Source organism: Capra hircus, chromosome 8, assembly GCF_001704415.2.
Source record: "Capra hircus breed San Clemente chromosome 8, ASM170441v1, whole genome shotgun sequence".
Lineage (NCBI taxonomy): Eukaryota > Metazoa > Chordata > Mammalia > Artiodactyla > Bovidae > Capra > Capra hircus.
In genome coordinates this window covers 95,183,381-95,207,977 of record NC_030815.1, presented here as the reverse complement: position 1 = coordinate 95,207,977, position 24,597 = coordinate 95,183,381, and the positions used below count along the sequence as shown (strand labels likewise).

General features: G+C 35.9%; 1 protein-coding gene across 5 annotated transcripts in view; it reads right to left on the bottom strand.

Moving 5' to 3' along the window:
* The window catches only part of FKTN (fukutin), a 58,787-nt gene that overhangs the window by 3,992 nt on the left and 30,198 nt on the right, over positions 1 to 24,597 (bottom strand). For all 5 annotated transcript variants that reach the window (XM_005684273.3, XM_013966251.2, XM_018052552.1 and 2 more), the window contains exons 7-9: positions 22,438 to 22,567; positions 20,339 to 20,472; positions 18,818 to 18,945 (exon numbers count right to left, since the gene is read on the bottom strand). In XM_005684273.3, the coding sequence (XP_005684330.1) occupies positions 18,818 to 18,945; positions 20,339 to 20,472; positions 22,438 to 22,567 (392 nt within the window). The remainder of the gene's footprint in view (positions 1 to 18,817; positions 18,946 to 20,338; positions 20,473 to 22,437; positions 22,568 to 24,597) is intronic.

The window sequence follows — 24,597 nt, the reverse complement described above, 5'->3', positions numbered from 1 at the left end:
GAAATTCATATACATCGAGGGAGGTACATATAGCAAGTGAGAGAGGAAACAAAACCTTCCTAGTTAGCCAAAGAACCTAAATCAATCCTGGCAATATATGACATTTTCCAACAACAGCATCACAAATACTTGTGTCTTTGTGACAGGTCAAGTTAATTTCTCTGTCCTGGGTTTCACTGTGGTCCTAAATGGCTTTTGATAACACTAGAGAGCTAAAGAAGAAATTCCCAGGCTCAGTCAGAGTATTTCTTAAACTCTTTTCCTAACTTGTACAGTACTGAGAATTTCATACCACAATATGTGAACAAGGTAAGACCCAATATATATTGGCTTTTTAAGCAAAGCTTCACCCCACCCCCTCCTCAGATGCAGGAATAGAGATCCTATGCTTGGATGTTCTGTACTTCAACAATAATTCTCTGAAAAAAAACAGTTATACAAACCACCTTCTTCCTGCTCTGCCTTTTATCACCTGAACTTTTTAATTTCTATTCTCAGTCTCAAACTTTTTTCTTATTTTTAATAGGTTGCACATCATTAAATCTCTATCAAATTCAAACTGCTACTAAAAGAACCCAACTAAAGAACACTAAAATAAGCAGCATCCGTGTAAGGTGATGCTTCCTTCACAGCATGGACTTTTCAGGGAAAAAGACAGGCATGACTCTAAGATGCTCTCCCAGGCTTCTTCCTTGCTTCCATTCCTCACAAGAACCCACCCCCTATTCCCCTTTTTTCCCTTTCTTTCTTTCATCTCAAATGCAAAAGAATCTCTCTAAGCTAGCCCAAGGAATATGTTATAATGAATTTAACTCAACTCATAGCAGAATTATTTCAATTAGTAAGCTTTGTTACTAAAACACATTTCTTAAAGGTATTTTGGATCAGTAAAAAGCTCTATATTACAAAGGGAACTAGCAGGTTTGTTAGATTTAAGTTTATATAGTTTATATTACAGACTGTGTTGTTGCTTTCTGAGAAATATTTCTGTGTTGTTGCTTTCTGGGAAATATTTCTTTCCTTCACAACATGGTAAGAACCTTTAGTAATAAGATTTGAAGTAGCAATACCAGAGATGAAAGAGATGTAAAATATCAGAGGATTAAATAAAAAAGAACAGAGAAAAAACAGATTCAAAGTGTAATCATATTATAGAAAAAGGGATCTAACGGGGATGTTCTTCAAGGAAAGGTCAATTCTCATATATTTTGCTTCTCAATATCATGTTTTACTACCAGATGAACTTAAAGCCACAGATGAAAATGACAGGCTGAGCAATTCTAAAGAAAGCAACAAGTCCTTTCTACCCAAACCAATAGGTGCTGGCAGTTAATAGACAATCCCAGCTGGCTGCTATGAAAAGAAGGCCACAGCAAATTTCAATGCTGAGGAAGAAATAGGATACAGCATAGTTCCACCATCTGCTGGTCCCAATTTTACTCTGCACACTCATATTCATGGAATTGCTTATTTTGCCATGAGATATAACCATCCATCATCAGCCTCTACCGTCCGCAATCAGATGCTGGTCAGCAGAATGTCCACCTGTCGCATCTTATCAAGTTGACACACTGAAGTTGAAATGAGACAGAAATCATGGTCTATCTAGTAAAATAGGCCAGGAAACTTCTCTCTCAAATTTTATCCTCTACAGTTTTAGAAAAGAGGTACAAGAATGAAAAGAATGAAAAAACATCCCATTTAGATCCCTGGCGTGCTCCAGTCCACGGGGTCACAAAGAGTCGGACATGACTGAGTGATTGAACTGAACTGAAAAGAATGAAAACCCAGGATGACAGGGTGGGTGAGAATACTAAAAATTTTATCAAAGCTTTCATAAAATAAAATGTTCAAACTTTCACTGAACAATGAAAGGTTTACAAACAAAAACAAAACATTTAAAATATATAAAGAATCTTAAAATTACTCAAAGACAATTTAACTCAAATGTTTATTTTTGTTCCTAAATAGAAATATCCCTAAAACTGTGGTTTTCTTTTCACCAGATAATTTTTAAGCCTTTCAGCAAAAAGAAAACTCCAGCTTCCTAGGAAAAGAAGGAAGGTAAACAAACCATAAAATGTAAAACCTGACTGTAAAATGGGATTGTGGAGAGGAAGTTGTGGGGGTAGGGTGTTAAGTGACTCAGAACAGCACACTCTGTCCAGGTTACCAGTGAATAATAACTAAGACTATAATATAGTCAATGTTATTTTAGCTTTTAAAGCCCAGATTAAGTTCTCCTAAGCAGTTTTTACTTTAAAGCTCTGAGATAGGATCCAAAATGTGAACAGATTTAATTCAGACTAAGCAAGCCCCAATCAGAATGTAAGTTCAAGGGATCTTATCACACACAAAAAAATCCATTTATTTTCTATTTCATACCACTTTTACTTCATTTTAGTTTTGCAAAAAACAGTAGTTAGAATTTAGTTGGAATAGATCATTTTTTCCCTCACAGACATCCTTAAAATCTGTAAAACTACTTATTGGTGGCTGGATAAACTAATTTCATCAATTGTACAAACTATAAACATAATAGCTAAGTGACAAACACTGTTTTTACTGTTGTTAGTTAGCTAGGCTAAGTGAGAATCTATTACAACCGAATCTGACCTTTTTAAACTTAAGTTTGCATTAAACTCGAGTTGGAATAGCAAAGCCATTTTTTAAAGAATTTCTTACAAAACAACACTAGTGTATTCTCATTACCAATTCTGTCTCCACTTTTAACTCTTAATGTCTTTTTCTTGTGTAATTGCAGTACCTAAGCCCTCTAGCATACTGCTTAATAAAAGCAGAGACAGCACACATTCTTAGGTTTTATTTTTTTAAGAGAAGGGCTTCTGAACATAGAAGGAAAAAAAAAAAACCTACAGCCTGTTATACAAAGTGAAGTAAGTCAGAAAGAAACAAATATTGTGTATTAACGCATGTATGTAGAATCTAGAAAAATTGTACTGATGAACCTATTTGGAGGCAAGGAATGGAGACACAGATGTAGGGAACAGACCTGCAGACACAACGGGGGAAGGAGAGGGTGGGAGGAATGGAGGAAGTAGCCAAAGGCATATATACACTATCATGTAAAATAGATAGCTGGTGAGAAGTTGCTATGTAACTCAAGGAGCCCAGCATGGCACTCTATGATGACCCAGAGGGGTGGGGTGATGGGAGCTGGAAGGCTCAAGAGGGAGGGGATATATGTATAATTATGGCTAATTCACATTGTTGTAGGACAGAAACAACACAGTACTGTAAAGCAATTTCCCTCCAATTAAAAACTAAATTTAATTAAAATTAATTAATGATTAAGAAAAGGACAAGCGCTTCTGAAGTTTTACCATTAAATATGATTGCTCACTTTAGGTCTTTGGTATATTCCCTTTACCAGGTTTAAAGAAATTTCAGATCCCTTTTACTCTAAGTTTACTAAAAGGTCTTTTGTTATTGTTAATTATGAAATATATCAAATGTCTTTAATGTCACCTACAGAAATAATCATGTACTTTTTAATTCCTTTAATCTTCAAGTGTTGAGAATTACACTAATATACACACACTACAAAATTCTATTCTTTTGCATTTCATTTAGAATATTTTCCTCTGTGTTCACTAAGACAGTAATTTCCCTTGGAATGTTTTTTTGGTACTGTTCAAGTTCAGTTTTGCTATTAGTCAAAATGAATGCATTAAAGTTTTTTTTTTTTCCCCAAAATGAATTACTTAATATAGGGAATAATCTATACTATGAAGGCATTGTAAAAGTTTCCCATAGATTTTCTAAGTTTTTGGTAGGGAAAAAAAAAGAAAAGGAGGATTTTTAATTAGCAATTCAATTTCATTAATGAGTATAAGTTATCTAGGTGTTGAGTTGATATTGCTATTATTTCCAGAAAGTTTTATCATTTTCCACATTTTACCTAATTATCACACTTGAGACTTATCTTCAGTTCAGTTCAGTCCCTCAGTCGTGTCCAACTCCGCAACCCCATGAATTGCAGCATGCCAGGCCTCCCTGTCCATCACCATCTCCCGGAGTTCACTCAAACTCACATCCATCGAGTCCATGATGCCATCCAGCCATCTCATCCTCGGTCGTCCCCTTCTCCTCCTGCCCCCAATCCCTCCCAGCATCACAGTCTTTTCCAATGAGTCAACTCTTCACATGAGGTGGCCAAAGTACTGGAGTTTCAGCTTTAGCATCATTCCTTCCAAAGAACACCCAGGGCTGATCTCCTTTAGAATGGACTGGTTGGATCTCCTTGCAGTCCAAGGGACTCTCAAGAGTCTTCTCCAACACCACACTTCAAAAGCATCAATTCTTCAGCGCTCAGCTTTCTTCACAGTCCAACTCTCACATCCATACATGACTACTGGAAAAACCATAGCCTTGACTAGACAGACCTTTGTTGGCAAAGTAACGCCTCTGCTTTTGAATATGCTATCTAGGTTGATCATAACTTTTCTTCCAAGCAGTAAGCGTCTTTTAATTTCATGGCTGCAGTCACCATCTGCAGTGATTTTGGAGCCCCCAAAAAATAAAGTCTGACACTGTTTCCACTGTTTCTCCATCTATTCCCCATGAAGTGATGGGACCGGATGCCATGATCTTCGTTTTCTGAATGTTGAGCTTTAAGCCAACTTTTTCGCTCTCCTCTTTCACTTTCATCAAGAGGCTTTTTAGTTCCTCTTCACTTTCTGCCATAAGGGTGGTGTCATCTGCAAACCTGAGGTTATTGATATTTCTCCTGGCAATCTTGATTCCAGCTTGTGCTTCCTCCAGCCCAGCATTTCTCATGATGTACTCTGCATATAAGTTAAATAAGCAGGGTGACAATAAACAGCCTTAATGTACTACTATTCTTATTTGGAACCAGTCTGTTGTTCCATGTCCAGTTCTAACTGTTGCTTCCTGACCTGCATATAGGTTTCTCAAGAGGCAGGTCAGGTGGTCTTGTAGTCTCATCTCTTTCAGAATTTTCCAGTTTCTTGTGATCCACACAAAGGCTTTGGCATAGTCAATAAAGCAGAAATAGGTGTTTTCCTGAAACTCTCTTGCTTTTTCCATGATCCAGTGGATGTTGGCAATTTGATCTCTGGTTCCTCTGCCTTTTCTAAAACCAGCTTGAACATCTGGAAGTGCATGGTTCACATACTGCTGAAGCCTGGCTTGGAGAATTTTGAGCATTACTTTACTACCATGTGAGATGAGTGCAATTGTGCGGTAGTTTGAGCATTCTTTGGCATTGCCTTTCTTTGGGATTGAAATGAAAAGTGACCTTTTCCAGTCCCGTGGCCACTGCTGAGTTTTCTGGCATATTGCTGGCATATTGAGTGCAGCACTTTCACAGCATCATCTTTCAGGATTTCAAATAGCTCAACTGGAATTCCATCACCTCCACTAGCTTTGTTCGCAGTGATGCTTTCTAAGGCCCACTTGACTTCCCATACGAGGATGTCTGGCTCTAGGTGAGTGATCATACCACCGTGATTATCTTGGTCATGAAGATCTTTTTTGTACAGTTCTTCTGTGTATTCTTGCCACCTCTTCTTAATATCTTCTGCTTCTGTTAGATCCATACCACTTCTGTCCTTTATCAAGCCTATCTTTGCATGAAGTGTTCCCTTGGTGTCTCTCATTTTCTTGAAGAGATCTCTAGTCTTTCCCATTCTGTTGTTTTCCTCTATTTCTTTGCATTGATCGCTAAAGAAGGCTTTCTTATCTCTCCTTGCTATTCTCTGGAACTCTGCATTCAGATGCTTATATCTTTCCTTTTCTCCTTTGCTTTTCGCTTCTCTTCTTTTCACAGCTATTTGTAAGGCCTCCCCAGACAGGCATTTTGCATTTTTGCATTTCTTTTCCACGGGGATGGTCTTGATCCCTGCCTCCTGTACAATGTCACCAACCTCCATCCATAGTTCATCAGGCTCTCTATCTATCAGATATAGTCCCTTAAAACTATTTCTCACTTCCACTGTATAATCATAAGGGAGTTGATACAGGTCATACCTGAATGGTCTAGTGTTTTTCCCTAGTTTCTTCAATTTAAGTCTGAATTTGGCAATAAGGAGCTCATGATCTGAGCCACAGTCAGCTCCCGGTCTTGTTTTTGCTGACTGTATAGAGCTTCTCCATCTTTGGCTGCAAAGAATATAATCAATCTGATTTCGGTGTTGACCATCTGGTGATGTCCATGTGTAGAGTCTTCTCTTGTGTTGTTGGAAGAGGGTGTTTGCTATGTCCAGTGTGTTTTCTTGGCAAAACTCTCTTAGCCTTTGCCCTGCTTCATTCCGTATTCCAAGGCCAAATTTACTCCAGGTGTTTCTTGAATTCCTACTTTTGCATTCCAGTCCCCTATAATGAAAAGGACATCTTTTTTGGGTGTTAGTTCTAAAAGGTCTTGTAGGTCTTCATAGAACCATTCAACTTCAGCTTCTTCAGTGTTACTGGTTGGGGCATAGACTTGTATTACTACCGCTCCTTGGTGAGACTTGTCTTAGTAGTCCACAGATTTTCTTTTCAGTCAGTGTAACAAAGCCGAGAGCATAAACTCTAAAGCCAGACATCCAGGGCTTGAGTATTGAATATTGTCATTAATTTTAAGATTTATAATTTAAGAACTAGCATTTTGATTTGTTGGTCTTTGATACTGTTTTTTTATTTCATTAATTTCTTCTCTAGGTTTCCTTTCTTCACTTTCCTTGGGCTGACTGTGCTGTTCTTTTAATTTCTTCAGTTGGTAACTTTATTTTTTAAAATCTATTCTTTCATACTTACTGTTTTCAAGGCTACAAGGTTACCTCTAACCTTTTAACTGAATTCTACAAGTTTTGATATGTAGTACATTTATCAACTTGTGTAAATGCTCCATTTATAGTGGATAGGAAAGTGTATTCACCATTTGCTGGATGAAGACTTTTATATATCAATACATCAAATAGGTCAAGCTTGTTGATTCTGTCCATATCTTCAATATTTTGGGGATTCCCTGGTGGCTCAGATGGTAAAGAATCTGCCTGCAATATAGGAGACCTGGGTTCAATCCCTGGGTTGGAAAGATCCCCTGGAGAAAGGAACAGCTACCCACTCCAGTATTCTGGCCTGGAGAATTCTATGGACAGAACAGCTTGGCATGCTATAGTCCATGCGTCACAAAGAGTCAGACACAACTTTCACTTCACTTCAGTATTTTTACTGACATTTTCTTTGCTTGAATGAGCAGTTTTTAAAATAAAATTATTACCAAAATCTCCCACCAGAATTGTGGACATGTCAAATTTTCATCATAATTTCATCAGTTTTCAATTTATATATTTCAAAGGTATATTGCTACAGTCATTACAGTTACAGTCATAAATATTTCTTCTTCTTGGTGGACTATTCCTGTGTAAAATTATGTAGTGGGCCTTTTAATCCTTTAACATCCTTTAACATTCCCTTCAATAAAATTCTACTTTGTCTGATACTAAAATTACAGTGCAATTTTCCTTGGTTAATAATAGCTGGGTATATCTTTTCCATCCCCATAATTTTCAAGCTTCCTGTGTGGTTTTGCTTTAATTTTGCTTTTTCCAAGCATGTTATAGCTAAATGGTGTTTTATTTGATGATCTTTATCTTTTTATAGGTTAGCTTAATCTGTGAATATTTACTGTAATAAATTATGTAGTTGAACATATTTTGAACTCTATAGCTAGACTGTCTGATTTCATGTCCTGGATTCACCAATTATTAGTTGTGTGACCTTGGCCAATCTCTTTGTCCTTTGCCCTCATTTATAAAATGAGGGTACTAGCAGTACCTCAGAGAGATATTAGCATAGAATGAATATATAAATGTAAAGTGCACAGAATAGTATGCAACACACATGTAACAATGCTGACTATTTTATGCTTATTTTTACCTGTTTTCAGTTTACTATACTTTTTCTTTGTCCCACCTTTCCTACTTTCATTTGGATTGGTAAAGGTTTATAAATTATCTTTTGTTCTGCTTGTCTAGAAGTTTCAAATAATACTTCTATCCAGTAGGAATTAATGTCTGTAATATTTACTGTTTATTTTTCAGCAAATGTAACACTATAAAATTTTCTAATAAAGACTAAATGTATGCAGAATCTTTATACTCTTCCTTTACATGGGACTTAGTATACTTTTTCCTTGAAAACATAATAAATCTCCTTCTCAACTTATTTTTAACATACTGTCTTCTTTTTGTAAACCAGACAAGAGCTAACAAATTTACTGAGATGTTTGATCCATTTCTGTGGCCACCATTATTCCATATATATCAACTCTTCCTTCTGGGTTCTTAAATAGAGTTTTAATGTACATCTGTAAAAAATAAACTTTCTTAGTCTTTGTACATATCCAAATGCGTTTATCTTGACCTCCCTCTTGAGTACTAGTTTTAAGTGTACATAACATTCTTACTTCAGAGTTATTTCTCCTCAACTTTTGGAAGATGTTACTCCATTATCTTCTGTGCTCTATTGTTGCTGAGGTATATCTGCTTTTCTTCTATGAGCAATCTATTGTCTCTGGTAACCTGTAAATTTTTTTGATTTGGGTATTATTGTTTCTTTAAGAAGCATCCAGATGTAGATTTATTATTTATCCTGCTTCAGTTCAGTTCAGTTCAGTCACTCAGTCGTGTCTGACTCTTTGCCATCCCATGAACTGCAACACGCCAGGCCTCCCTGTCCATCACCAACTCCCAGAGTCCACCCAAACCCATGTCCATCGAGTCGGTGATGCCATCCAACCATCTCATCCTCTGTCGTCCCCTTCTCCTCCTGCCCTCAATCTTTCCAGCATCATGGTCTTTTCCAATGAGTCAGCTCTTCGCATCAGGTGGTCAAAGTATTGGAGTTTCAGCTTTATCATCAGTCCTTCCAAAGAACACCCAGGACTGATCTCCTTTAGGATGGATTGGTTGGATCTCCATGCAGTCCAAGGTGGTCATGTATGGATGTGAGAGCTGGACTATAAAGAAAGCTGAGCACAGAATTGATGCTTTTCAACTGTTGAAATGGAGAAGACTCTTGAGAGTCCCTTGGACGGCAAGGAAATCCAACCAGGAGATCAGCCCTGCGTATTCATTGGAAGGACTGATGTTGAAGCTGAAATTCCAATACTTTGGCCACCTGATGCGAAGAGCTGACTCATTTGAAAAGACCCTGATGCTGAGAAAGATTGAGGGCAGGAGGAGAAGGGCACGACAGAGGATGAGATGGCTGGATGGCGTCACCGACTCGATGGACATGGGTTTGGGTGTACTCTGGGAGTTGGTGAGGGAAGGGAGGCCTGGCGTGCTACGGTTCATGGAAACGCAGAGTCAGATACGACTGACCAACTGAACTGAACTGACTAGATGGACCTCTGTTGGCAAAGTAATGTCTCTGTTTTTTAATGTGCTGTCTAGGTTGGTCATAACTTTCCTTCCAAGGAGTAAGTGTCTTTTAATTTCATGGCTGCAGTCACCATCTGCAGTGATTTTGGAGCCGAGAAAAATAAAGTCAGCCACTGTTTTCACTGTTTCCCCATCTATTTCCCATGAAGTGATGGGACCGGATGCCATGATCTTTGTTTTCTGAATGTTGAGCTTTAAGCCAACTTTCCCCACTCTCCTCTTTCACTTTCATTAAGTGCTTTTTAGTTCCTCTTCACTTTCTTCCATAAGGGTGGTGTCATCTGCATACCTGAGGTTATTGATATTTCTCTCGGCAATCTTGATTCCAGCTTGTGCTTCCTCCAGCCCAGCATTTCTCATGACGTACTCTGCATATATGTTAAATAAGCAGGATGACAACAGACAGCCTTAACGTACTCCTTTTTCTATTTTGAACCAGTTTGTTGTTCCATGTCCAGTTATAACTATTTGATCCTGACCTGCATACAGATTTCTTAAGAGGCAGGTCAGGTGGTCTGGTATTCCCATCTCTTTCAGAATTTTCCACAGTTTATTGTGATCCACATAGTCAAAGGATTTGGCATAGTCAATAAAGCAGAAATAGGTATTTTTCTGAAACTCTCTTGCTTTTTCCATGATCCAGTGGATGTTGGCAATTTGATCTCTGGTTCCTCTGCCTTTTCTAAAACCAGCTTGAACATCTGGAAGTGCATGGTTCACATACTGCTGAAGCCTGGCTTGGAGAATTTTGAGCATTACTTTACTACCATGTGAGATGAGTGCAATTGTGCGGTAGTTTGAGCATTCTTTGGCATTGCCTTTCTTTGGGATTGAAATGAAAAGTGACCTTTTCCAGTCCCGTGGCCACTGCTGAGTTTTCTGGCATATTGCTGGCATATTGAGTGCAGCACTTTCACAGCATCATCTTTCAGGATTTCAAATAGCTCAACTGGAATTCCATCACCTCCACTAGTTTTGTTCGTAGTGATGCTTCCTAAGGCCCTCTTAACTTCACATTTCAGGATGTCTGGTTCTAGGTGAGTGATCACACCATTGTGATTATCTGGGTTGTGAGGATCTTTTTTGCACAGTTCCTCCGTGTATTCTTGCCACCTTTTCTTAATATCTTCTGCTTCTGTTAGGTCCATTTCTGTCCTTTATTGAGCCCGTCTTATCTCTAATTTTCTGGAAGAGATCTCTAGTCTTTCCCATTCTATTATTTTCCTCTATTTCTTTGTACTCAAAAATGAGGAAGGCTTTCTTATCTCTCCTTGCTATTCTCTGGAACTCTGCATTCAAATGGGTATATCTTTCCTTTTCTCCTTTGCTTTTCTCTTCCCTTCTTTTCACAGCTATTTGTAAACCCTCCTCAGACAGCCATTTTGCTTCTTTGCATTTCTTTTTCTTGGGGATGGTCTTGCTCCCTGTCTCCTGTACAATGTCACAGACCTCTGTCCATAGTTCATCTGGTACTCTGTCATTCAGATCTACTCCCTTAAATCTATTTGTCACTTCCACTCTATAATCATAAGGGATATGATTTAGGTCATACCTGTATGGTGTAGTGGTTCCCCACTTTCTTCAATTTATCCTGCTCATCTCTCTTTAATATAGAAATTCTTTTTAAATACTGCTTTTTCATTATTTACTCCATTCTCTTTTAGATCAGCTATGTGTTTTAGATATGTCCATCAGTAATATTTAGAGCAAAGGGAATATGACAAAGTGAGAATTACTCTGCCACATTAATCATGTCATTAGCATCGATTCTGCCCATAGTTTTCTAAACATTCCTAAGAATCAACTGTTGAAAACCAAAGTTACAGCATGCTGACTAGTATTTTTTGAACCATCTCTTCCACTAAACTCCTCACAATCCTGCCACAGATAATACAGAAGCAAAAGACATAATAGAGATATGGTTAACAAACTTTTCATAGACTGTGCTAGAATATAGTCTTTCTGAGGTTTTTATTGATTCCATACACCAATCCTGTCCCAAACTTCTAACATATAATGAATATATATATATAGCATATATATATTTATAAGATAAAATTCTACCCATTGAACCTTGGGTATGCCACTGACTTCCACTGTGAATTGAGTGATCCCATCTATTCTATTGGCAAACTCTCCTATGCAATCTCCATAGGACAGAACTAAACTAGAGAACTAGAAGAAATTTATATCACCAATGAGTAGAAAAATTAAAGCCTGTATCATTTAACAGCTGAATGCACATGCCTAACAACCATATCAAAAACTATTCATTTAAAGCATGCACAAAACTTTTCTTTAAGGTCACAGGACAAAGCCTCTGGACATTTTTATTTCTACTGCATAACTTTCAAAAACTGTATCTTTAGCTCATTAACAAGTTATTAGACTCCAGCTGTGCTTGCTTTGTCTCAGACAATTTGTATAGTATTCCTTTTCAATATAACAGATAATGAAAAAAGGAGATTAAGTTATGATTTCAAATTTCATACTAAACATATAAAAGGCTTCTTTTATTTTGATCTCAGCTTATCCAATTTGTCCAAGCTGATGCAAAAGGCTCCAAGTTTATCACTGCAATTAGGTCTGCCTTGATCAAATTCATGATTTCTGGTCCCAGATATCCTCTTGTTTCGACCTGTGATCTTGGGCGCTTTTCTCTTAGCATAAATTTTCTAAGTCATAGATTTTTTTGTTTTTCAATGTTTTAAATCAGTTTTTCAAGGTGCAATTTACACATAATGAAAAGCACCCATTTCAAATTTTGACAGATATATACACCTGGGTTACCACTAAAATAATCAAGATATAAAACATTTCTACCACCCTGGTTCCCTAAAGCTCTCTGCTTCTGTGGCAGGCATACGGTCAATCCACCGTGGCCCCTGGTGATCAATGACCTTTTTATATTCTTGACTGCTTTTGCCTGCTTTTTGCCTGCTTTACAATCTCAAATAAATGCAGGTACATAGTACATATTCTGCTTATCTGACTTCTTCCACTTAACACAAGGTTTTGGAGATTCATCCATGTTACTGCATGTATCAGTAGTTGGTTCCTCTCTCTTGCTAAGCAGAATTCCATTGTTTGAACATACCATAACTTGTCTATTTGGTCACCAAAAGATGGGCATTTGGGTTGTTTTCATTTTTTGGCTACCATGAATAAAACTGCTATGAACTCTTTAAAATTTTAATGAAAATTTGTTTTCAATTCTATCAGAATACTACCTTATAGAGTCTCTTATATATTCAAACAACAAAATATGTCTTAAAAACAAAATTTATTTCACGTAAGTAAAAAGCTGACTATTCATTATGAGGTAATCATCTCTTAAAAAAAAACAAATGAAGAACTACCACTTCTATATAGTGTATAAGAAATACAATTACCATATAATATGCATTCAGTGTCCCCGCCCTTGATGGTTTGGATTAAGGAGGCCTAAATATAGTCTAAATGTTGTAAAATATGAAGGTATAAACAGAGTTGGAAATATGACATCATTTTTAGTAAAGCTAATGTTTTAAATGCATTCATTTAAAGAAATTATTCAAATCTGTCTTTTTAGATTCACAGCTGTAAGTACTCAAAAGAGAAATGTGTTTTTTGAGAGCTAAAACTATGGAAGCATAGTTATCAATCTATGGAGCTGAGAGAGCCTATGAGTGGGGAGTCAACAATCAATACCACTTTTACTTCTTTTGAAGCTGTGACTGAAAATAACTGAGGGAACAACTTCATGGCTTTGATTCTCCAAAGGTGCTAGGTTGGATCAAGTCATCAATCCAGGGTCACCCTTACATCTTAAGGCAACACTACAGACTGTGTTTAAGAGGACTTGATATTAGTTTCCAGTAATGCTCAGGTCTCACTCAGCTTGATAGATTTATCAGGATTGATTTTACCTATAATTCAGAAAGGACAGATAAATCAGCAAAAGTACCCAAATACACCATAAGAGAGGTAAACAGAAAAGAAAAATCTATGGAAATTCAAAGGAAGAGGAGATTTATTTCCATTTAGAGGAACTGAGGAGCAACTTCTAAATGGAGGCAACTCAGTACCCTCGCATAGCAGAACTGGGACATGGAATGATGTCTAATAACCTGGTACTACTAGTGATATACTTAAAATCTTGGACCAAAATCAAGTTTCAAAAGGCTGAGGTCTAAATGCAATGTGGGATCTTGGATTAGATCCCAGAGCAGAAAAAGGACATTAGCAGAAAAACTGGTGAAGAACAGATAACATTTAGTTAACTGTAATGCACCAAGACTGGTTTCATAGTTTTGACAAAAGTACCATGGTAACAATATGTTAACATTAAGGTAAACTGGGTAACTGTATCCAGAAACTCATTATATTATCTTTTCTGTGAATCTAAAATTATCACAAAATTAGCTGTCTTTTTTTTTAAAAATAGGGGGAAAAAAGGCAGGGAAAATAAAGCATGCTGACAAGGACGACTGAGGAGGCCTGTAGATCTGCAAAGTGCCTTAAAAGAGTCAAAGGATAAAACAAAACACTGAGGGTAAAATCTTGTATGTTTACTGTTACCAGAAGATTGCCCAATTACCCCTCTAGTTCTCAAACAGTACAATAAAATGATAATAATAATTCTACTTCTGGGAATCTATTCAAAGAAACAATCCCTAGTAAAACTTTCACTTAATGTTCAAAGATGCTCACAGAATTTTTTAGTAATAAAAAATGGAAACAATCTAAATATAAAAATAGTTCAATAAACCTATTATTAGACCCTTCTCCATATTCCTCCCAAGTCTATCTAACAAACTTCTCTATATTTTATGCCACACTTCCTTGTCATTAATTCTAGATAGAGTTGATCTGTATCTCAACTATACATGACATCTATTTAAATCATGTTCTGCCAATAGAGTACTTTAATATCTGTTTCATGGTCTAGACTATGAGATTCTTGAGAGCAGAAACTAAGTTATATTTACATCAGAATCCTTGGCACATAGCAGTTAGCAAATAAATTCTTCAGAAATAAAATGTTAAATTATATAGGAGTCACACTTGGATAAGCCTTGTCCCACAGAGGACAAATCCAATTTTTTTGAAGATCTATATAGTAAGCAGAAGCTGCATATAACAGAAGGTCTAAGGAACCCACAACTAGCCCTGGGGTGGTAAATTTTCTATCAGTGGATACAGAGGTAGCTGTAATATTCTGACAATGTCAATAAACAGAAGGGCTCTTTTCACGGAGGGAGTATTAACAATATGACTGAGATTGTGGTGACAGTGTATTGTATGCGGGTTGGAATACAGACTCTAAAGTGATATGGCCCAAGTCTCAGTCTTAGCTCTGCCTTAATTTCCTCATCCATAAAATGAGGCTGACAGTAAACCTCCCTTATAAATTTGTGGTGAGGGTTAAATGAGATGATGCATATAAAAGCTTGGCATAGTGCCAAGAACACAGTAAATATTCAATAGAAGTTAAATTTTGTTATTACCATTTTTATTACCTCTTAAACTTCTGGCCTTCACTTACATTAGTTGATTCAGATGTGAAGGAAAGAAATAATCCAGAGGAATCTGGGCATCTATAAGAACTGTAAAGCTGTGGAATGAAACTTTCACAGCTGGAGGCAAGGTTAATATATTTATTCATCACCTTTTATCACTGGTGATTGGAACTTGGAGAAGAAAAATAAATATTAAAAATCTAGACAATATTTAAGAAGAGAATTTAGATTTTAGGTGAAAGTACAGGCTTAGACTAAGAACTAAAGATGGAAGAATTATGAGACCTGGGAAAAAAATGCTTACCCAGAGTAACTAATACAAGTTAACACTGGTTAAAAGTCCTATGCTTTTACCAGTGCAACATGAGTAGTAATAGTAAAAGAATAATAATATGGTAATTACAGTTGCAGCTGTGGCTAATACTTTTACAGTACTTATATGCCAGGTACTATTCTAAATGCATTACTACATGTATTAACTCATTTAACCTATTAACTCTTAGACTGAAGCATGTGGGCTTAAGAATCCAACAGGTCTTAAGTTAAATCTTGGCCCTATCACTAATGGCCAGAGAACCTTCAGCAAGTTACTTCACTTTTCTGAGCTTTAGATTTCCTCATATCTAACTGGGAGTGAGAATATCTAACCCACAGGGAACATGTGAGGATGATCTGAGAGTAAATCATAAAACACCTATCGTTGTGCCTGATATATAGGTAGATACCCTGGTAGCTATAACTTTATCATTTGCTATCAATATTGTAATCATAATTCAATCTTATGACCAAAACATCATTCTGAAGGCATGCAGAGCATGCAGAGCAAAGTTTTAAAAGGGGGAACCTTTTGCTTCCTTCCTGAGTTCCTCTTCAACTTCATACAAAACTGTGAAAGTGAAAGTGTTAATTGCTCAGTCACATCTGACTCTTTGCAACCCCATGGATTGTAGCCTGCCAGGCTCCCCTGTCCATGGAATTCTCTAGGCAAGAATATTGGAGTGGGTAGCCATTCTCTTCTTCAGGGGATCTTCCCAACCCAGGTCTCCTGTATTGCAGGCAGATTCTTAACCCTCTGAACCATTAAAAAATGGTAAGTATTCTATTATCATTAAGTTTTTTCTCAGAATAAACTACACATGAATAAAAAGCAGATTATAAAAAGACCCTTAGACTAGGTTTAAAGATTTTTCCCTCTAGGAATAGTAGTGGTGATAATTCTACAGTTTCTTACAGTAAATAGTGCTGAAAAGAATGAAAATGGCATATGGCTGGGGGAATCTTCCAAAGAAACTACTCTTCACAACCATCCCCTGTTCTTTTCTCTGCCTTTTAAGGTCACAGTAACATGATAGAAAATCTGGGACTCAAACCATCTGTCCAGGCAGTTCTATCACTGTTCATTTCTCTCATTAAATAATCAGAACACTTCACACTTCCCAAACACTGCTACCATAAAGAGCAGTTAAAGCAGAATGAAAGAAGCTTTTTCTAGCCAGAGATGTAGTGGTTAGAAACGCACAGTTCTTTTGAGGTTTGACATGGGATCATGCCAGTGGGAACAAAGAAATCCAAGCTTTAGAAGAAAAATTAAGAATAACAGGATTATAATACAAGCTCCAGAAACAAAAGGTGACATTCTCATGAGGTCTCTAAGAACAGATGTGGCAGTTTAATATTGAGATAATTACACAGGTTTCTGATTTATAAATTTCTTATAAGACTAAGAAGAGGAATAGTTTTCTTTACTACTACTGAGAGTATTAATAATAGCAACTAATAACTTCTTAGCACTCAAGATATGTTTAATTCTCTTCAAAACCCTTTTTGTGGATTAACTCAGCTCTTAAAACCATTCTATGTAGCAATTTCTATTATTATTCTCATTTGACATTTGAGGAAATTTAGGACCAGGGAGGTTAAATAACTAGCTGGTAAAATGGAGAGCTGGGATTCAAAAGCAGACTGGCTCCATGCCTTTAATTTCTATGCTATATTACCTCACAGTTGGTTTTTTTTTTTAAGTCTGGAAATTATACATTAAGTTTGGCATCTGTATTATATTTTAATAAACAAACTAGCTAAATGTCAAAAAAACACCTCCAATATTTTAATAAACAAACTAGCTAAATGTCAAAAAAACACCTCCGTATTCACCTAGCCACAGTGAGAGTGTCAACTACATATTTATTAACTTACTAAGTATTTCTGTCTTATAATCAGAGCTTACTTAGCATGAAGGCGTTTGTTGTCATAAAGCAAAATAATATTTTATAATATATGAGCTCCAGGAACACACTCCAGGATCATGTCAATTTGGGGATACTTTATGACTTCGAGAAAAAAGGTCTGGATTATTCTCAAATCTCCAGAACAAGGTTAATATTACATGGAGACTCCTTGCCTTTAAATAAAGATTCAAATAAAGTATGTAATGTCTATGTATCCAGGAGAAACCAGTCTGAGTTTGGAATTATTCTTCTGTGCTACAGAACATTCTCCAATGTGCCCAATGGCTCAAGTTTATTCAGTGATAGAAGCCCTAATCTCAGCTAGTTGGTGAGGTAAATCTATGCTCCTGGTCATAAGAACCAGTAAGAATGACATAAGAACCATAAGAATGACAGCAGTCACACTAGCAATCATAATATTAATAACATTAAATAATTATAACAAAGGTAACCACCACTTACTGATAATAAGGGCTAAGTATCACACTAAGTGCTTCATACTGCCAGGTGTATTAGGGAGGCAGTAGGGGGTAGTGATCAAAAGTATGAACTCCAGAGACAGGCTGCTGCCTGACTTATTTGCTGTGATGTTGAACAAACGACTTAAATTCTCAGTGCCTCACAGACTATCTATGGTTGTTATGAGGATTAGATGTGTTAATACATGAAAAATGTTCCCATCAGTGCCTGACCCACAGTAGTATGAGGAGATTAATCTTCAAAAAAGCTAAAGGCTACAATTAGCTAGGGTGAAGCTGACATTTTCCAGGTCTGCCTGACTCCAGAGCCCACATTCTTTGGGTTCAGGTTCACATTCATTCTCTCTCTCTCAGAACTGTCAACAGGCCAACTGCATCATAAAGGGTATATACACAGTTACTCTACATTTTTGTCTTTTAATAATCAAGGAGTTTGACTATGGCAGCATTAAAAAAAATGCTCAAAATGCCAGTCTAATATATTATAGTCCATCAATTAATTCAGAATTGAGATACTTTCCCCCTATAATTTTCTATCTGAATCAGGTGTCTTAAAAAAGATTATAATTAGCAGTGTCTTTCCTTTCTTGTTAGCACATACAATAATGGTACATCTTACAATGCATATCACCTTACATTTGAGAAAACGTGGCAGCTGTTAACTACCATATTATCCTTTAAATGTATTCTTTAAAGTATCCTTTAAAGAATGGGCCTCAGTCTATGCTAAAGGCACATTCCAGAGCTTGCCCAGCATTCATGACCTCAGTTCCAGCCAATCCCAATCTCCTCACTTAAACTTCACTTCACCTTAACTATCTCCTTCTTACTGATCCTTACCCATTCTCATTAAATTATCAAGTTCCAACAGCTCTAACAGCCAATTGGTTTTTTGGCTCATAATCTGGGCCTAATTTTCTGTTCCTTATTTTGGCTTTCCCTTTCTGATGACTCAAGGACTTCTAATCATAATGACTTTTTGGAGTGACAAACCCAGGGGCACTTCCTCAGTCCTAATAGGTATCCTCACTTCTCAAGTGTAACTGGGAAACTCTTTGGGAAGCTGAGAAGTATCAGCTAAACAGTGGAGCCTTGATGGAGATTCCCCATCCCACCCCATTTTCAGTTACTTCCTTACTTTTACCTTCTGCAGTTATTTCTAAAGCCCCCTTTGTAAGAACTTATCTGATTCATACTTAAACTTTTTTCCTGTTTTGGCCTGAGTGCCTCCATTCCACATATGGTCAGTCTCTTCATAGAAGAAAAAAATGTCAAGTTTTACATCATCTTTTCCTTGGAAAGACAATTCCAAGCTGTCTTCTACCTAGGGAGAAGATGAAAACCTTTACAGACTGAAACAAAGGAATTAACATTTTTTAAAATCAAAAGAAAAAAAGATTCTTATGTTTTATATAGAGAGAATACAGGTCTTAACTGTTTTTCAAGCTGGAGCATCTCTGAAAGTAGCACACAATCATTAGATTTCTTTCTGAAATGTACATAAAATAATGTTGCTTTTTACAACTGAAGACAACTCAGAATAAATGACTTATAGTAGTTAAAGGATCACTCTGCAAAACATCCTGTTCCAGAGCTCCTTTCTGACTAAAAAAAAAGTAATCAAATAAAAATTATTCCCTTTTATAACCAAGTAAAACTATCAAGAAGTCATTATAATCAATAACTAAGTACTTATGTAAATGTAGTATAGAAACCCATATATCATTGCATTATATATATGAAAAAAGAAGAAATAAAAGCACAAAGGATTCTGAAAGCATTTCCCTAAGAAACTTATCCTACAAACTTATCCTCCAGGTTCCCAATGGACTTGGTATACTTGTCTGTTGTAGCACTAACCACTTAATTGTTTATGCATTTGTTTTCTCTCAGTTAGACAGTGGGCTCCTCAAGGATAAGGACTGTACTTTATTCACCTTTGCCATCCATGCAGAGCACAGTGCCAGGCAGAGACTGGGTATTAAGGAAATGTTAAGTCATTTGCTGAATGATTAGAGTTCTATTGCTTTGACTTTGACCTCAAGAAGATACTTTATTAAATTTTTAAATAAACTAGAATGATTATGATGAGGGAAGTAATTTTCCACAAACAGAACACACTCCTTGCTTTCCAGGGCAACACTTCCCAGGGAACAAGCACATTAAGAGTAAGGTGACTGCCAGGGATCATAGGCTTAGGCTATATGAATTAAATTATCTAAAAGGAGATTTCATCTAAGCCACAATGACCTGTGAGAAAATTGCTATGACCTAGGACATGTGAAATAAATAAGAAACCCAAGTAATGTTTGAAATGATTCTGTATTTTGAGTCCTTAGCAATCAATGGAATGTTTTGAGGTGATAATAATATGATGTCTATGTGAACAAAAAAATAAATGACACTTCAGGTAGGGTAGGTGGGATTCTTACTTATTATATTAATTAATTATTACATTATGCTGTTCCCTAATGTAATGGCAATAAATTCTTCTTCAAGAGTCCAAGATCATTTTCACTTTCTTGTGGTCAATAAAAAGCCAGATTTTCTAGTTTTCCTTAAATAGTGCAGAAGTCACAAGGGTAATAATTTTCTGCTGAACTCATTCTGGCCAATACTGAATGATAAAATGCTATATGAAACATCTCTGAGTTGCTTAATATAAACTTTACTTTTGAAACATGTTACTAATGAAGTGAAGCATTTTTATTACTGACCTTCCCAAATTTGTGTTTGAGTGGGAGTCCTGCATCTTGAAATGCTGAAATAATATCAGATTTGTAATCTTGTATAAAAATTCCTAGGTCAACATCTTTACTATATGGAATAATGCTGCATTGCCGATACCACCCTAAAAAAAAGGAAAAAAAAAAGGAATAAGAAAACTTTTTTAAAAACTTAAGTTTGGAAATAATTAGTAATTATTAGAATGGACAGTCTTTGTACAATGTATTTTATTTTACAGGATTAGATTTAGTGTGCTTTATCAGAATTTTAAAATTAGATCCCAACTTAATATTTATGATCATAGGAGCCAATTGTTGAAGAGTATTTCTTTTATTCCTTCCTTCCTTCACTTGCTCTGAACACTCAGCCACCTCAAGACTTTTCATGATGTACTTTAATTTCTGAATAAATTATTAGCTTTAATAATGTTAACTGAGCCATTCATTTAAAACACTGTTACTTCTTAAAATGTTTACTCATAAATCTATGATGAAGGTTGCGTTTAAGATATGCTAAAAACATAATTTAATTCTTTTGCTTAATTAATATTCCTTTCCTAAGCAGTAATTTGTAGAACTTAGTAACTCTGAATGTGTGATGGGCCATATAAAAAAGGAGAGCAGTATCAACCTCAATTTTTACATATCTTCCAAAGATATGTCTACATATTTACTATGTATCTACCTCTAAGTTAGGTGTTATTATACTTTCTAAAAGGAAAACACTTTATACCTTAATATTACTAAGGGCTCTGGGTTTTCCCTTAATATCCTGCTACTCCTTCCATTCAAAGTATTCAAAAAGTAAACAAATGTCTACAATTACCTATGGGAAATACTGTTTGGAATTCTAAACTTTAATTTCAGTTTTAACACAGATTTTTAGAAGCCAAGCACAGGAGGATCTCACATCCAGTTTAAGAAAAATCTATAATCCACATCTATCAAAAAGTCACAAATTATTAAAAATGAAAATTATTAAAATAGAAAAAAATGGAAGGCACTTTAAATATCACCTAATCCAACTTCTCTCATTTTATAAATGCTCTTATGGGGCTAAGAACTCAAAAGATATCATGAGAAATGATTAAGAAGAATTTTGGTAACAGTCCTCAAAACAATCTTGCTTCAAAAAGTTAAACCTTAGAGCATATACCACATAAACGAGATGTACTCTTTTTTGTGCAAGGCAAGGGGTGGAGATGGCTTACTCTAGCTGTAAACTCCTTGACAGGAAGAATCATGTAAATTTTCCACAAAGCTTAAATGACAAGATAACCATATATCCCTGTTTATACCTGCTGTACCATAATTACTAACAGCACTCCTTTCATTCTAAAAATGTCTCAAATTAAATAAATTATACGGTAACCCTCTAAAAGCAGAAGCAGAATTAACTTCTGTACAAATAGTTATAACTAACAGGGAACAAAAACAGCTATAATCAGCTATCATTATAAACAAGAAAGAATTCAAAAAATTTTACGATTCTAAATAATTTTACATTCCAAAGAAGTCTGATCTAATGAATAGTGGAAAGAGATTTGGAAATCTTTCTTGGATTCTATACTTTCCCATCTCAGAATAAGCAGAATGTGGTAAGACAATGATGTCCAATCAGTGATACCATCATGATGTGGAAAAGATTTGTGAAAGACCTTATAACATTCCCTTCATTGTTTCTCTTAAAAAAACTTGCTCTTAAGAAACTTTTGGTGCAATGCAAGTTGTCTGTATTGTTTGTATGTAAAGAAACAGAATACAGTTTCTTTTTAAAGAGAATAACAACCTATGGGTAGAAATAATAAAATGCTAATCTAAAGATTACCTGAGGATCACATGTAGTCTACATGTTCTGATATAAATTTTACACACATTATTTTGGGAAACACAACATGGTCTTCCTAATTTTGTCTTATGATTTTGAAGTTATTTCTTAAATAAATCCTTGCTCCATGCATTATTGTTTATTCTGTCTATAAATATGACACTTCAAATACCACTGATGTTTTGTCATCTCAGGCAGTCATCCCTAAAGCCAAAAAGGATGAAATGTCAAAAAGACAAATTATAAGCAAGAAGAATTTTACCTAGACAAGTCCCACTGCTCAGCCAGAACCGTACTCCCAACTTCTTTAATGTTTTGGCTGCTAGTTGCAACAATTCCTTTGCCCGCTTCTGAAAGGTCATAGCTTCCACAGTGTTATCATCAAGGTAGTGCTACAGATATAACAAATAGTAAGCTACTATAGCCATTTCTAAGTTCCCAGAAATATTTCTGTGACATCCAAATTAAACTTGAAAACTAACTCCATATTATAATTTTTCTAGTATAAAAATCAGGTTTCAGAATTCCTTGTTAGTCACACATTAAAATAAGACTATAAAGAGCAGATTCTAGGAGAGCCAAGTTAAAGGAGGAAGGAATATAATCAGGATTCCCAAGGGGTGAGTTTTCTTTTTTTTTTTACTTTATTTTACTTTACAATACTGTATTAGTTTTGCCATACATCAACATGAATCCGCCACGGGTATACACGTGTTCCCAATCCTGAACCCCCCTCCCACTTCCCTCCCCATACCATCTCTCTGGTGAGTTTTATATGTTCTAGTTTTACGGGAAAAGAAGGCTAATTAAGAGGGTTACAGGCATATCTGAAGTACAATGCGTTCAATGGTATTTTCATCATTCTCTAGTATAAATGCTCTTCAGGACTGAATAGTATAGTAGAAAGAACATGGGATTTTTGAAGCAGACTGTGTTCAAGTCTAATCTCACTTCATTTTATCTGTGACCCTGGGCATATCACTTCAGGAGAAAATAAGCTCTATGAGGAAAGGGACTTCATTTTGTTTATCACTGTATCTCCAATGTCTAAAACAGTGCCTGAATGAATGAGAGAATGAAAGAACAAACCTCTCTCAGATATAATTTTCTCATCAGTAATTAAAGGATAATAATTATGGTCTGCAAGAGAGCTGTGAAAATTTAACGAGCTAATGGATGACAGACAAATGTCTCACAAATTTTAAAATTCTATACAAATACTAGTCATTTATCTATAGTCTCTTCACTTTTCTTCATTTTTAGGGAGTTCTGGAACTGAAGAAAAGAACTATAAGTTCTTCACTAATGCTTCACTACCTACAGGACAAAATCTAAATTTCTTAGCATGACAAACAAGGTCACTTGTCTGTCACTTATCTCCACCCTCCTCATATTTCACTCGCCAAATATGCCACAATTTTTCAAGCCTCTGTGTCTTCATAACATGTTTCCTTTGTCTGAAATGCCCTTGACTAATAAAATCTTGAATGTTTCAGTTCCACCCTCTGAAAAACAATCTCTGATTTTCCTAGGAATACATATATATTTATTCTTCCAGGACTCCTCTTCAGTTCAACATTAGAGAGCAAAAAATTATGTTTGCTACTAGATATGTAGACACAGACCAATGAAATAATCTGTTCAATGAGCTCATAAATTACCATTTTATATACTTTTACTATAATTATTATACTTAATTCATTTTTTTGATGTAAAAAGATCAAGGGCTTCTTTATTAAATGAATTATAATTTACATACAATATTATATTAGCTTCAGGTTCTGAACACAGTGATTTGAAATTTTCATAGAGGTGTAGAAGACAGTGATTCAATATTTTCATACATTACAAAATGATCATCATGATAACTCTAATTTCCATCTGTCACCATACAGAGCTATTACAATATTACTGACTATATTCCCTATTTCATATATTACATACCCCATGACTGGAAGTTTATACCTCTTAATCCCCTTCACCTATTTTGCCCATTCTCACTTATCATTTTTCATTCTAACTGCTGATTCTATTTATATTTCCTCCAATAGGCTGTAAAAATGATTCCTTGAGGGTAGGTACTGAATCTCTCCATCAGTGTATATTCAAGAGTCAGACAGGACTGAGCGACTTCACTTTAACCTTTCACTTTCATGCACTGGAGAAGGAAATGGCAACCCACTCCAGTGTTCTTGCCTGGAGAATCCCAGGGACTGGGGAGCCTGGTGGGCTGCCATCTATGGGGTCGCACAGAGTCGGACACGACTGAAGCGACTTAGCAGCAGCAGCAGCAGCAGCATATAATATGTGACTAACACATACTGATAAATGGGTAAATAAATAAATGATTGATTAAGCCCCTCCCATGCCAACAATATCCTAAAATATCATGGCATTCTTTTACAACAGGAGGAAATATAGT